Genomic DNA, 13082 nt, shown 5'->3' with positions numbered 1-13082 from the left:
AGGGCCTGAGAACCAAGCCTGGTCATTTTTCCCCGGCCCCACCCCGACCACCCATCCGGCCAGCATTGCCCACATCCAGCCCTCCTCCAGGTCTCCCTGTCTCTGCACATCTCTTTCCCGGCCCTCTCTCTGTGCCGCTGGTCCTGCCATCCATGTCTGTGCCTCTCGTTTCCATAGTTCATTCGCTCTCTCACCCTCCATCTCTGAGTCTTCCTTCTCCTGGCCCCTTGCCTGGGCTTCTGTCCCGGAGAAGCAGCAGCCCACAGCCTTTGCCTATTTTTCTGTTGGGTTCTTTGTCTTTCTCGTATTGGTTTCTGTTAGCGTTTTCTATATCATGGGAATTGAGGTTTATTAGATAGGTCACAAATATTTTCCATCATCTTTCTTTCCACCTTGTTTGTGGGGAGTTTCATCACACAGAAGCTTTATTTTGTGTTGGTTAATTTGATGCTGTCCAAGCTGTTGATTTTCCCTTAACGGCTTCTGGATTTCACATCTTGCTCAAGAAGGGCTAGTCCATCCCAGAATGATACACAATATTCTTTTATGTTTGTTATATTTTAGAAAGAGAAAGAAAATGGGAGTGATTTCCTTATTCTCCTCCGTACAAGAGCAGGCAGATAAGACCTCTTTGACAAGGGATCCCATAGATCCCCACTCCTCCCCCAGGAACTGGCTATCTTGTGCATTTGTCACGACTTCCTCTCTACCTTTGCCTGCACATACACGTACCAAGGAACAACATTTAGTGTCCCCTGTGTGCTTTCACACAATAAACATAAAAAGACCATCCCTGGGACTTCCCTGCTGGTCCGGTGGTTGAGAATCCACCTTCCAGTGCAGGGGACGCGGGTTCGGTCCCTAGTTGGGGGACTGGGAGCCCCCATGCCGCAACTACCGAGCACGCGAGCCACAACTAGACAGCAGCCCACGTGCCGCAACGAAGATCATGCGTGCCGCAGCTAAGACCCGACACAGCCAAAAGTAAAATAAATACTAAAAAAAAAAAAAAGCATTCCATGCGTCTTGTCCCACAACTTGATTTTTTTCCCTCATCTTTTGGAAACCCATTTCAGCTGGTTAATATAGATCTAGTTCATTCATTTGCTGCTAAGAAGCTCACAGTATGAATACACCCCATTCTACCTGGGCGTCCCCCAAGTCGAGGTCATTTAGTTTCTGTCTTTTTTTTCTATTACAAAACTTGCAGCAAACATCCTTACGTAAACCTGTCACTTTGTGTCCACGAGTTGGAGCTTCTCCCTTCGGCATATACCCCCAAGTAGAAGGCTGGGCTGTGCAGTGTACACAGAATTTTACAAAATCCTGCCCCACTTTGCTCTCCAAAGAGGCTCTACCAATTTACACTCCCACTAGTAGCTTGAATAACACTTGGTATTGTCAGCCTTTTTAATTGCCGCCAATCTGATGGGTGTGAAACGGTAACTCATTGTTGCTTTAATTTGCAGTGCCCTGATTACTCAAGAAGCCGAGAACCGTCTCTTCCTACATATGTTGCCTGTTGGGGGATCTTCCCCTGGACGTGCCTGTCACTATCCTTTGCCCATTTTTTCTACCGGGTTGTTTGTCTTTTTCTTGTTGAATTATAGTTCTAGACCTTTATGGTTTGCTTTTTACTTTACTTTCACCTAGCTGGGATTTATTTTGAAGTATGGTTAGAAATACAGACCATACTTTATCTTCCATCCAGATGGAGAGTCAATACTCCCAAAACCATTTATTTGAGATGCAACTTCCATCCTCCACTCAATTCCCATAGAAAGGAGGACTCTGTTTCCTTGATCTCTTAGTTTATCCCTCTGCTGTTTTCATTAGAATAGCCGTGTTTTGATAACTGATAGGACAAGAGCCCTTTCATTGTTGTTTTCACAATGTTCTTGGCTGTTCCTGGGCACTTTCTCTGCCAGATTTACTTCAGAATCACATTGCCAAGGTCCACCAAAAACCCCCACGGGACTCGGATTGTGACTGCAGTGAACTCATGGATTAATTGGGAGTGATCCGTTTCTCTCTCTGCCTCTGCTCATCTTCTCTCCCCATCTCTCCCTTCCTTCCGCACACCCAGAGTGGGGCCCAGCCTTGACATCGTGGTCCTGTACTCACTGGTTAACCCCAGAAGCAGCCCCAGAGGTCAGATGAGGAGGAGCCTGATCAGGGGCAGAACAAGAGCCAGAGGGGGTCCAGAAGCTTCTTCTGGTCCAGTCCCCATTTTTGACTGTGGCCATCAGGCTCTACCTGACGTTCTAGGCCTGGGATTTTTTGGGGGTTTTTTTAAATTTATTTTTAGCTGCATTGGGTCTTCATTGCTGCACGCGGGCTTTCTCTAGTTGCGGCTAGCAGGGGCTACTCTTCGTTGTGGTGCACGGGCTTCTCATTGCGGTGGCTTCTCTTTTTGAAGAGCACGGGCTCTAGGTGCACGGGCTTCAGTAGCTGTGGCTCACAGGTTCAGTAGTTGTGGCTCGTGGGCTCTAGAGCACAGGCTCAGTAGTTGTGGCGCACGGGCTTAGTTGCTCCGTGGCATGTGGGATCTTCCCAGACCAGGGCTCAAACCTGTGTCCCCTGCATTGGCAGGTGGATTCTTAACCACTACGCCACCAGGGAAGTCCTAGGCCTGGAGCTTATTACCTGGCCTGACCCTTCGCTATGAAGCTGCCCCATGAAGCAAACTTGTATCCCCCAAACCTGCCAGTTCTCTCTGCCCTCACCTCCAACCTCCTCTCGATCAGTGTAAATCTGACTCACTATTGCCCTTCTTCAGACTCTTCCAGGGTCCAGCACTTCCCTCAGGAGAAAGCTCAGGCCTTCCAACCTGGCATTCAAGGCTCTCCATGACCTGGTCCCTGCCTTCCTTTCCAGCCAAAGCACTCTCCTCCTCAATCTACCAACACACTCCACCATTTCTGCCTCCATGGGGCTGCTCCCTCTGCCTGTGCTATCTTCACCAAAAGGCCTAACCTCCCTGTCTTGCCTGCACAGCTCAACTGCCACCTCCTCCAGGAAGTCTTCCCTGACCACATGGATGTCAGAGACTGCTCTCTCTTCAGTGAGGACTTTCAGCACTTTGCTTATCTTGAAGGCTCTGAACATGGGAGCTCCTGTCACATCTTCCCATCCCCAGGCCTGGATGCTCCCAAGGCCAGGGTCTCCTCCTTTGTCCCCTAGGCTGAACACTCCCTGAAGGCAAATCCTGGTCTTCTCCCCTTCTTTTTTTTTTTTTTAAGATTTAATTTTATTTATTTTTGGCTGCTTTGGGTCTTCATTGCTGCATGCAGGCTTTCTCTAGTTGCAGCGAGCGGGGGCTACTCTTCATTACAGTGCGCAGGTTTCTCATTGTGGTGGCTTCTCTTGTTGCGGAGCATGGGCTCTAGGCGCGCAGGCTTCAGTAGTTGTGGCATGCAGGCTCAGTAGTTCTGGCTCGCGGGCTCTAGAGTGCAGGCTCAGTAGTTGTGGCGCACGGGCTTAGTTGCTCTGCGGCATGTGGGATCTTCCTGGACCAGGGCTCGAACCTGTGTCCCCTGCATTGGCAGGCGGATTCTCATCCACTGCGCCACCAGGGAAGTCCGTCCCCTTCTTCCTCTATCTCCCTCTATAGTAGCCATCATGTGATTGTCCATCCTCTGCTTAAAGACCCCTAGTGACGGGACACTCACTACCTCTCAGAGCAACATATCTCCTCATTGGAAGAAAGAACAGAAATAATGATTTGTTGAAACCTGCCATGTGTCAGGGTCTGGACATTCATGAGTTCAATTATTTCTCACAACCACCCTTCATACTAAGAAGTATTATCCCCAATTAAAGATGAGGAAACTGAGGCTCAGAGAAGTTTCTCCAGATCACAAAGCTGAGTGGGCCACAGAATTGGGATATTCAAATCCAGAACTGTGAGAGCCAAGTAAGAAACATCTTCCTTCCTGGGAATTCCCTGGCAGTCCGGTGGCTAGGATTCCACACTCTCATTGCTGAGGGCCTGGGTTCAATCCCTGGTTGGGGAACTAACATCCCACAAGCTGCACATTGTGGCCAAAAAAAAAAAAAAAAACAGAAAGATCTTCCTGACACTGAACTAATGTTTGTCTCCCTAGGACTTTGACCCAAGGAGCTGGCTGATGGTCGGACAAAGAGCAAACTGTGTGAGGCCTAGAGAAGGGTAGTGACGCATCTAGGGTCACACAGCAAGATGACAGCAGAGCCAGAACTAGAACCCAAGGGCCCTGACTCCTTGGCCAGACTTGCCCCCCTGATCCTTGCATCCTCCCCACATCAGAAGCAGCTCAGAGAGAGTCAGGATGACACACAGGGCTGTGAGTCCCTCAGTTCAAGGCCAGCACGGGGAAAGCCCAATCAGTAGGGCCAGTGTATAGAAGTACCCAAAGACCCCCCTCATCCCACCATACTTGGACCCAACGGGCTGGAACCCCAGTCTAGACTAGGATAGGTCAATCAGACTTGCCACCCGCTGGAGGAACCAGGACACACGGACAGGATGAGCAGGAATGCCGGGTGGAAGGCCCGGGCAGGCCTCACCTGCTGCGGGATGAAGGAGCTGGAGAACGTGACAGCCGACCAGAAGAAGATCCCGCAGCTGAGGATCACTTTCCTGTTGAAGCGGTCACCCAGGTAGCCAAAGATGGGGGCAGCCACCATGAAGCTGCAGATGAATGCTGCGTGGGGAGAGGAGAGCCGCGGTTGTGGCACAGGGGTCTCATGGCTGAGCCCGCCCGCCCAGACCACCCAGCGAGAGGCCAGGCGCCTGCTGAGGAAGCAGCCGCTGCCCGAGAGGGGCAACCTCGGCCAGATCTGGGCCCAGGGGAGGTAGGACAGGCCCTCTGGGTTAGGAGACTCCACGGCTCCATCCTCTTCAACGCCCAGTGGCAGATGAGCCCTTCGGGTACTTTTTAAAAGAGTAAAGATTATTCACTGAACATTTTCTACTTGTCAGGTGCCAGGGGCTCACCACACAGCATCTTGTGTATCTTTCTGACCCCCATCCCACCTCACAGATGGGGAGACACTCAGAGAGAAGTGACTTGCCTAAGGCCCCACCAATAGTAAATGTCCCAGTGGGGATTTGACCCCGTCTGACTCCAGAGCCAGTGTTCCTTATACTTTGCCATGCTACTCTCCTTATTATACTTGAAAAAAAGGTTCAGAGAGGGAAAGGGACCTACCCAAGGTCACACAGCAAATCGGGGCAGAACTGGACCTGGAACCCCCAGTCTCATACCTGCCAGATCACACAGCCACCCTCACTCCCAGCAGACTGCAGAGACTTTCCTGACATTTGGAAACATTGTCATTCATTTGTTCATTCATTCACTCATTCATTCATCCATCCTTTCATCCATTCAACAAAGACCAAAATTCCTAGACTCTTGCAGTTTTCATTCTCGTGAGAAACAATGAAATAAAAAATATAGTATGTCAAGGGGTGACACATTCTAAGGAGGGAAAAAGGGCAGAAACAGGAGATAGGAAAAGTGTGTGAGAAAAAGAAAACAGATGTTAACATTTTAAATAGAAAGGTCAGAGGTGACATTTCAGCAAAGACCTGGAGGAGAGGAGGAGACAAATCATGCAAGTATTGGGTTGAGAACAGCAAGTGCAAAGGCCCTGGGGCAGGAATGTGCTTAGCATATTTGTGGAACAACAAATAGACCAGAGTGGCTGGAGCAGAGGGACCCTGGGGAAAAGGCCAGACGGGGTAGGGCCTTGTGGCTCACTGTGGTGACTGTGGCTTCTACGGGTGAGAAAGGAAAACACCAGAGGATGCTGAGCAGAGGAGTGATGTGACCTGGTTTTGTTCTTCCAGAACAATAGAGCAGCAGAGTCTCAGAGGACCCTGTGGGGATGACACTACCAGTATGGGAGGGGCCTTCGAGGTCTCAGGGGGGATAAAGAGTCCAGCAACGCAGGGTAGTCGCTAGGTCATGCGGTGAGGCAGCCCCTGATTCCTCCTCCTGGAAGGCAATCCCACAGCTGACGGGCAGATGGCCAGACAAAGGCCGGGTGGGCAGATAAGGTGGCCGGCCAAGCTAAACATTCACAGGGTCTGGCTGTTCCCTCACAGACCTGAGCCCCTAGGAGGAGAGACAGAGGGAGGGGAGGAAGGAGGCAATGAGGTGAGAGCAGGCTGGGCTGGTGCAGCGCGACTGTCCCTCACTTAACCCAGGGAGCAGGATGGTGAGCGTGTATGGGTGTGGGGGGCAATCTTTTAATCCCAACTGTGTGACTGGGGCCTCGAGCAGAATCAGCAGAGAGGTGCACGAATCTGGGCACCAGAGACGCAGTGCCTGGTCTTGAATTCAGCTCTATTCCTTCCCAGCTGGGTGACCTTGGGAAGGTCACAACCTCTCTGTCCCTCAATCCAGTGGTGTGCTGATAAATGTTTAGCAACTGGCTCTCCAAAAATGAGGCGGGGTCGGGGGGAGCCCTGATGTGTAGTGTTTGCCCATTTTCATGGTGCACATACTCCCACCATGGCCTGATTTCAAGCTACCAAGGTGATGTCACTAATCAGAGTTGGGAAGAGAGATGCAGTCACAGAGTTGTACATAGAGTATTTCTACCACCTAGATCCAACAGACATAAATAACCTTAAGAACGTAGATAATAGTGAAAGGTAGCAAAATAATTAGGGGGTGATGAATTCTGAATGTTTATTACCTTTGGGTTTTTCTTTTTAATAGCTCTTTGGAGTATAATTATACAAAGTATAACTGTATAATTGCTTCACAATACTGTGTTAGTTTCTGTTGCACAACAAAGCGAATCAGCCATGTGCGTACACGTGTCCCCACATCCCCTCCCTCTTGAGCCTCCCTCCCACCCTCCCTATCCCACCCCTCTAGGTCATCGCGAAGCACCGAGCCCATCTCCCTGTGCTATGCTGTGATGTTGCGTAATTGTAAGTTTATATAATTCAGTTTGTAATAACGGTTGTGCTTAACAACCAGCTCACTCAATTCCTGAAAACTTAACAATCAACTCTCATGAAGCTAAGCCACCTCCAGCACGCTGACTTCCTCATCTGTAAAATAAAGATAAAAATAGCAACTCCCTGCTTGCTCTGAGCACTGGATGAGACAATGCGTGTAAGGTGCTTAATGCCACGTCCTGCCCATGCCCAGAGTGGGTCAGCTCTTGGTCAACACTGGGCCCTTGTTTAGATCAGTCAAGGTAGGAATTATTTCCTCTTATCTAGAAAAAGAATTTTTCCTGCTGGGTCTGTCTCCCAGGACCTGCCTGAGATCAGACCAGGATATGGGCTGGAAAGAGATTTCAGTCTCATCAGGACTTACACATGTTAGGGGAGAAGGAAGAATTGTTGCCTCTATGCCTGTCTGTATTAGGTGAGGAGTGGACAGAAAGAATCAGAATAGGAGTTGCCCCCCTGTCTGGCCAAGAAGCAGACCCTGTCCATGGGTTGCCCAGTTTAAAGAGTTAAAATGCCAGGGAACCAGCAAGGAGGGCCAAATCCTACCAAGACAATGAAGGGAGGCTTCATAGAGGCAGTGATGGCAGAGCAGGGCACTGAAGGCTGCATAGGAGTTCACCCTGATGATACTACTTAAAATCAAGTATACTAAAATACAAATTACAAATCTTATAAGACTGTATAATGGTTAATGAGGCATAATGCTTATTGTTAGTAATAACTGCAGTTACCGTTCATGGATGTGCCCTGGCCATAAGCACAGATGATCTCATTTGATTCTCCCTATTACCTTCATCTTACGGAGGAAACGGTAGAGGCTAAAAGTAGTGACATCATACAGCTCGTGTGTGGCCAAGCCAGAATTTATACCCCAGTTTGACTCCAGAGTCCTTGCTCTAAATCACACCACAGGTGGCCAGGCTGGGAAGGCAGAAGATCCCAGCTGATGTTCCAAAGGTCAGAGAAAGTTCAGGGTGTGTCGGGGACAGCAGGAAGACGCATGAGGCTGTAGGCTGGGAAGGTGATAGAGAGAGGAAGCAGTGGGAAAGGAGACCACTGAGGGAGATCGGGCCCTAACCCCTAGTTCCAGGTTTGGTGTTAGTTAGAGGGCAGTGGAGATCCACAGCACACTGTTCTCCCCCTTCAAGGAGGAGCGCTGCCCAAGCCCCCACTGGGTGGGTGCAGAGGGGCTGGAGGAGGTGAGCCAGATGTCAGCCATCCTGGTCCATCCCTATCCTCCTGTCCACAGCAGAACCGGAAGGCAGCCCCCCTAGTGCTTTCCGCCTGCTCTTCTGGGTGGGCAGAGGCACCTGGGACTTCAGATGGACTCCTGCTGGGGCAGCCACACCCCATCCCCACCCCTGTCCCGCCAAAGGTCACCAAGTGCCAACCTGAGTTTTACCGTCTGTCCCATTGTACAGCTGGGGCCACTGGAAGGTGGAAGAACTTGCCCAAGATGACACAGCAACCCTCCCGACCCTGGACTCTCTTGTCTCTCAGGGCCTTCCCCTTGGGGACAAGGGAATCCAAGGTCAGTAGGGAGACACAATCCATCTTTCCAGCCCTCCCTTCTGCTCTGGGGAGCCAAGAGAAAGGGCCTCTCCCGGCCCTCAGGGTTGTCACCAGCCAGCAGAGAGGCCTGAACACAACTAGGTAGGGCCTGGAGGGAAATAAATTCCTGGCAGAAGGAACAGCACAGGGGCTTCCCTGGTGGCGTGGTGGTTAAGAATCCACCTGCCAATGCAGGGGACACAAGTTCGAGCCCTGGTCCGGGAAGATCCCACATGCCACAGAGCAACTAAGCCCGTGCGCCACAACTACTGAGCCTGCACTCTAGAGCCCACGAGCCAGAACTACTGAGCCTGCACGCCTAGAGCCCGTGCTCCGCAACAAGAGAAGCCACTGCAATGAGAAGCCCGCGCACAGCAACAAAGGGTAGCTGCCACTCGCTGTAACTAGAGAACGCCCGCGCGCAGCAATGAAGATCCAACGCAGCCAAATAATTAATTTTAAAAAAAGAAGCAGCAGCAGCAGCAACAGCACAGGCAAAGGCCTGGGCAGGTGACCCATGTCCCAGATGGGGGCGCAGACCCTTCTCCAGCCAGCGGGAAGCCCTGCTGAAAATAAAGACCAGCCCGGCCTAGAAGCTTCCTGGGCTCAGCACCCACAAGCCCACAGTCTTTGTCTGGTTGAGGAGAGCTTTCTGGGCAGACTGGCTGCCCCACCCCTGGTCTCGGCAGGGCCGGCTTTCCCGGCACGAGGACATCCTGTGGTCGGGGTGTGGGGAAGCCCTCCGTCAGCTCACGTGTGCTGAGCCCACAGGTCTGGGACAATGGAGCCGCTGGCAGGGAGCCAGGGCAGGGGGCAGGGCCGCGGAGGGCCGAGGGGGAGGAGTCAGAGCCCCTGGCTCACCCGGAGAAGCTGGGGCTGAGCCTCACTCCCTCCTCTGCAAGACGGGTGATGCGCCCCTCCTCACAGGGCCGGCAGGAGGTCATCAAGGAGACAGGGATCGGGCAGCATCCCTAAGGCGCCACCCACCTCTCATGGTGCTGGTTGGAGGCCTTCTCCCGTGGGCCTGCCGAGGAGGCCGGCACCCAAAGCTTGAAACGACTCCCACTGAGGGTTCTGCGCCCCTGCAGGCAGCCCCCGGACCACCTGCACTCCGAACCCACGGAGCTGCTGAGAAGGTGGCCCTGGAGCAGCAGCGGGTGAGGTCTGCGCTGGGGGAGCCCTGAGCCCCCAGACTGTGGCCTTAGAGCACATGCCCAGCCCCACCTCAGCCTGGGCTGAACCAGGTCTATTTTTACAAAGTCCGGATCTGGCCAACTGGTTATTTGGAGGAGACTCGCCATCCTCCACATCCTGTGGGCAGGGAGGGTGCTCCGGCAGGCATGGGGTGGGTGGGGTCAGGCCCTGCCCGAGCACCCTCCCTGCCCACAGGATGGGGAGGATGGAGGCCCAGGCCGGCGGGCTGATGGGGAGGACCCAGAACAGCCGGCACCATCGGTACCCAGAAGCCCACCAGACTCAGAGCCCCTACGGGAGGAATGGGAACCACTCCTCCTTCAGACTCTGCTCAGAATATAAACCCTAGGTTGGCCACTGAGGCCTCAGGGAGGGAGATTCTCGGGCCTCCCTTCTAACAGGAGGGTCCTGCGGGGAGAGCCACGGGGGCTGCCCAGCTCTGCCTTCAGAACCTGAGTCTCTGTCGAAGCGGGAGGATATTGCAAGGCTGGCCAAAGTGAGGAGGGAGAAAGGCCAGAAGGAGACTTGGTCCCAAAGCAAAGGCGCCGTCTGGTTTCAGTCTGAGCTGGCTCTTCCTCTGTCCCCACTCTCCCCCTGCCCCCGCCTCCCAATCCTGACACTTCCTCGTGATGCCACGAACCCCAGCCCTGAGTTGGTCCCGAGGGGAAACAGCAGGGGCAGGCCCAGGCCGAACTCTCAGCCACCCCACGCCCCACCCCCCGACCCTGTCTCCTGGCCCAGCAGCTCCTGGTGCCCACAAATAAGCAGGCACCCCAGCTGTCAGCCCTGGCCCTTTGATCTGGGCAAGCAGCAACACCTGGCTCTGACCCTATCAGGGAAGAGCCAGGTGCATGGGCCCGAGGCCAATTAGGTGACCTGCCTGGTAGCCCATTGGGTCACATCCTGGTCTAGCCCACCTGGCTTCTTGGCTCAGTTGGCCAGAGAGGCAAGGACATTCTGGGGAGCCATTCCAGCTGTGCCCAGGGTAGGTGGGAGGGTGAGGGCCGCAGAGTAATGACTAGAGGGTCTCGGAGAGTACTGGGAACTCTCACCATGGCCCAGAGGCACCCACCCCGAGAACGCTGAGATGCCAGACACTCAGATACCTGGGATAAGCCTCACCAATCCAGCGGCCATCTGTGCCCCCAACCCAAGCCAAGAGGAAGTCCCAGTGTCAGGCCTGCTACTCTCTCACCATGAGACCTTAAACAAGTCATTTCCCCTCTCTTGACCTCTGTCCTTCATTTGAAAGTGAAGCTGAGCAAAGGGGGCTTGTAGGAGGAAGAAACAAGATGATGCTGTGGATGACTTATCCCCCTCCGGCCAGGTCGCCAGGGATAAGAAGGACACAGCCTGGGACATAATTGAGGCAGCGCTAAGACCCTCGCAGCCCTCCCAACCCGCTCCCTGGGTGGCTACACTGGCCCTGACCTCCATCAGTGAGAGTTGAATGGAGGAGGCCAGAGTAGGAGGGGGATGAGGCTCGGGCTGGGTCCCCAGTGACTCAGGGGCCACGGAGCAGGGGGATGGGCAGCTAGGCTCCCTCCTGCCCTTCCCTCACCAGCTCGGCAGCCTGATCCCTCCCACACTCCCATCCGGCTTCAACTCTGTCTCTCCAGCTGTAAGTGCTGGTCACTGCATTGCACGGAGCCCAGGAGGCTAGAGGAACCTGTCCCAGGCCCCGGGTCAGGAGGACTTGCTCTGACCTAGCCAGGGAGGCCAAGCAAGGGGGGCGGGGGGGGGGGCCGAGCCAGCAGAGGGGCTTGGGCTCACATTCCGGGTGGAGGTGATGTCTGCAGCGGCAGGGGCCTGGGCGCCCTTAGGAGGAACTGGACGACACAGCCTTGCCCTATAGTCCCAGCTCGGTTAATTCTCATGTATTCGGGCTGAACCCTGGAGCTTTCATCTCCCCTCTCTGAGCCCCAGAGGCCCCATCTAGGAAATGAGGATGGGCACTGAGCCTAGCTGAATGGCTGTGGCTCAAGGAGGCCGTGGAGGCCTGGCACAGTGCGTGGTGGAATGCCACCCAGACAGGTCAGGCAGGTTCCTGGACAGAGCCAGCCTCTCTGCCCCTCCCTCCCAGGAGAGCCCGGGAGGGGACGGGGTTCCCAGAGTGGAATGCAGACCATGCACCTTCGCAGCCACATCTAACTGGGCCTCACGGCCAGATGGACTCCAGGACCAAGGGGAAACGGCAAAGTCAAGGCCGAGTCAGAACCAGCCCTGGGATGAAATACTGGCTCTGCCCAGGCCTGAGGGTCCTGCAGAGGGCACAGCCGGCAGGGCCGCAGCCAGTGGAGGGCCAAGAGCTCAGGTCCTACAGGGCTACACAGCAGGCAGGGCAGTCACGAGGTTGACATGGACCCTGGAGGGAGGGGCAGAGGCTGGAATAGCTGCTTAATCACCTGCCATGCTGCCCTGGCCCAGGGGGGCTCGGGCCCTGCCTCCCCACCAGTCCCAAGGCTGGACCCCGGGGGGTGAGGGGCCGAGAACCTCAAGCCCAGGTCTAGTCTGGGACCCAGGTTCTCAGGCTCCTGCCCTGGGCCTGCGAGAGGCTCTGGGGCTGACCAGCTGGAGTTTCCTGTTTGGGCATCTGAGAGGTGACTCCCAGGTTGCCTGCATCCCTGTAGCTCACCCACAGGCCCTCAGGGCAGGTGTTATTTGCTTTGTTTCACAAGAATAGAAGCAGAGGCTGGGGGAAGTGGTGCCTTTTGTGAGAGGCAACAGTGGGATTTGGACACAAAACTCACGCCCTTTCCAGTGAGTCAGGACCAGGGAAGAGACAGGCAGGGAATCCCCACCAGGTATTAGAAAGCAGGAGGGGGGCCAGGGCGGGAGAGGGACCTCACCTGACTGCAGCAAGCCGGCGCCTCGGTCCTTGACCCCAAAGTGCTGCTGGATGTCCAGAAGGACACCTGGGAGGAGAAGACAGAGGGTGCTTACTGGCGACGCCTGACGCCTGGGTGCCCCCATTCGCACACCCCACCTAGGCGACCCTCAGCCCCAGCCCAGCCCCCTTTCCACCTTGCAGGGCCCAGCCTGGCCCCATCTACAGAACCCCACCCTGCCGAGTTTAGCCAGGCCACCAGAAACCTTGGAGGCCAAGCTTCTACCCTGAGGTGCTCACACTGGGGACAGGACCACATCCCCTCACTCGGCCAGTGTGGGGTCCAAGGCGCAGACAGGTGAGGCTCCTCCATGGTTACGCGGCCCAGCGGGGCAGCCAAGCCTCCTACCAGCCTGGGCCTCTGGCCCATCTGCAGCTCAGCCCCAGACTAAGTGCTGGGACCCCAGACGTGGACCCTGCCGTCAGAGGAGACCACAAAGCCCACAGCCCGGAGAGTGGGTGGGCAGCCGCTGAAAGCTGCAGGAGAAGCCC

At 54.6% G+C, this 13082-nt stretch overlaps 1 protein-coding gene across 2 annotated transcripts in view; it reads right to left on the bottom strand.

The window, feature by feature from the left end:
• Nucleotides 1-13082, bottom strand: part of SPNS2 (SPNS lysolipid transporter 2, sphingosine-1-phosphate) — a 33756-nt gene that overhangs the window by 6881 nt on the left and 13793 nt on the right. For both annotated transcript variants that reach the window (XM_059997531.1, XM_059997530.1), the window contains exons 2-3: nt 12553-12618; nt 4549-4685 (exon numbers count right to left, since the gene is read on the bottom strand). In XM_059997531.1, the coding sequence (XP_059853514.1) occupies nt 4549-4685; nt 12553-12618 (203 nt within the window). The remainder of the gene's footprint in view (nt 1-4548; nt 4686-12552; nt 12619-13082) is intronic.

This window comes from Delphinus delphis, chromosome 19, assembly GCF_949987515.2.
Source record: "Delphinus delphis chromosome 19, mDelDel1.2, whole genome shotgun sequence".
NCBI classification, from domain to species: domain Eukaryota; kingdom Metazoa; phylum Chordata; class Mammalia; order Artiodactyla; family Delphinidae; genus Delphinus; species Delphinus delphis.
This window is presented reverse-complemented; position numbering and strand designations above follow the sequence as displayed.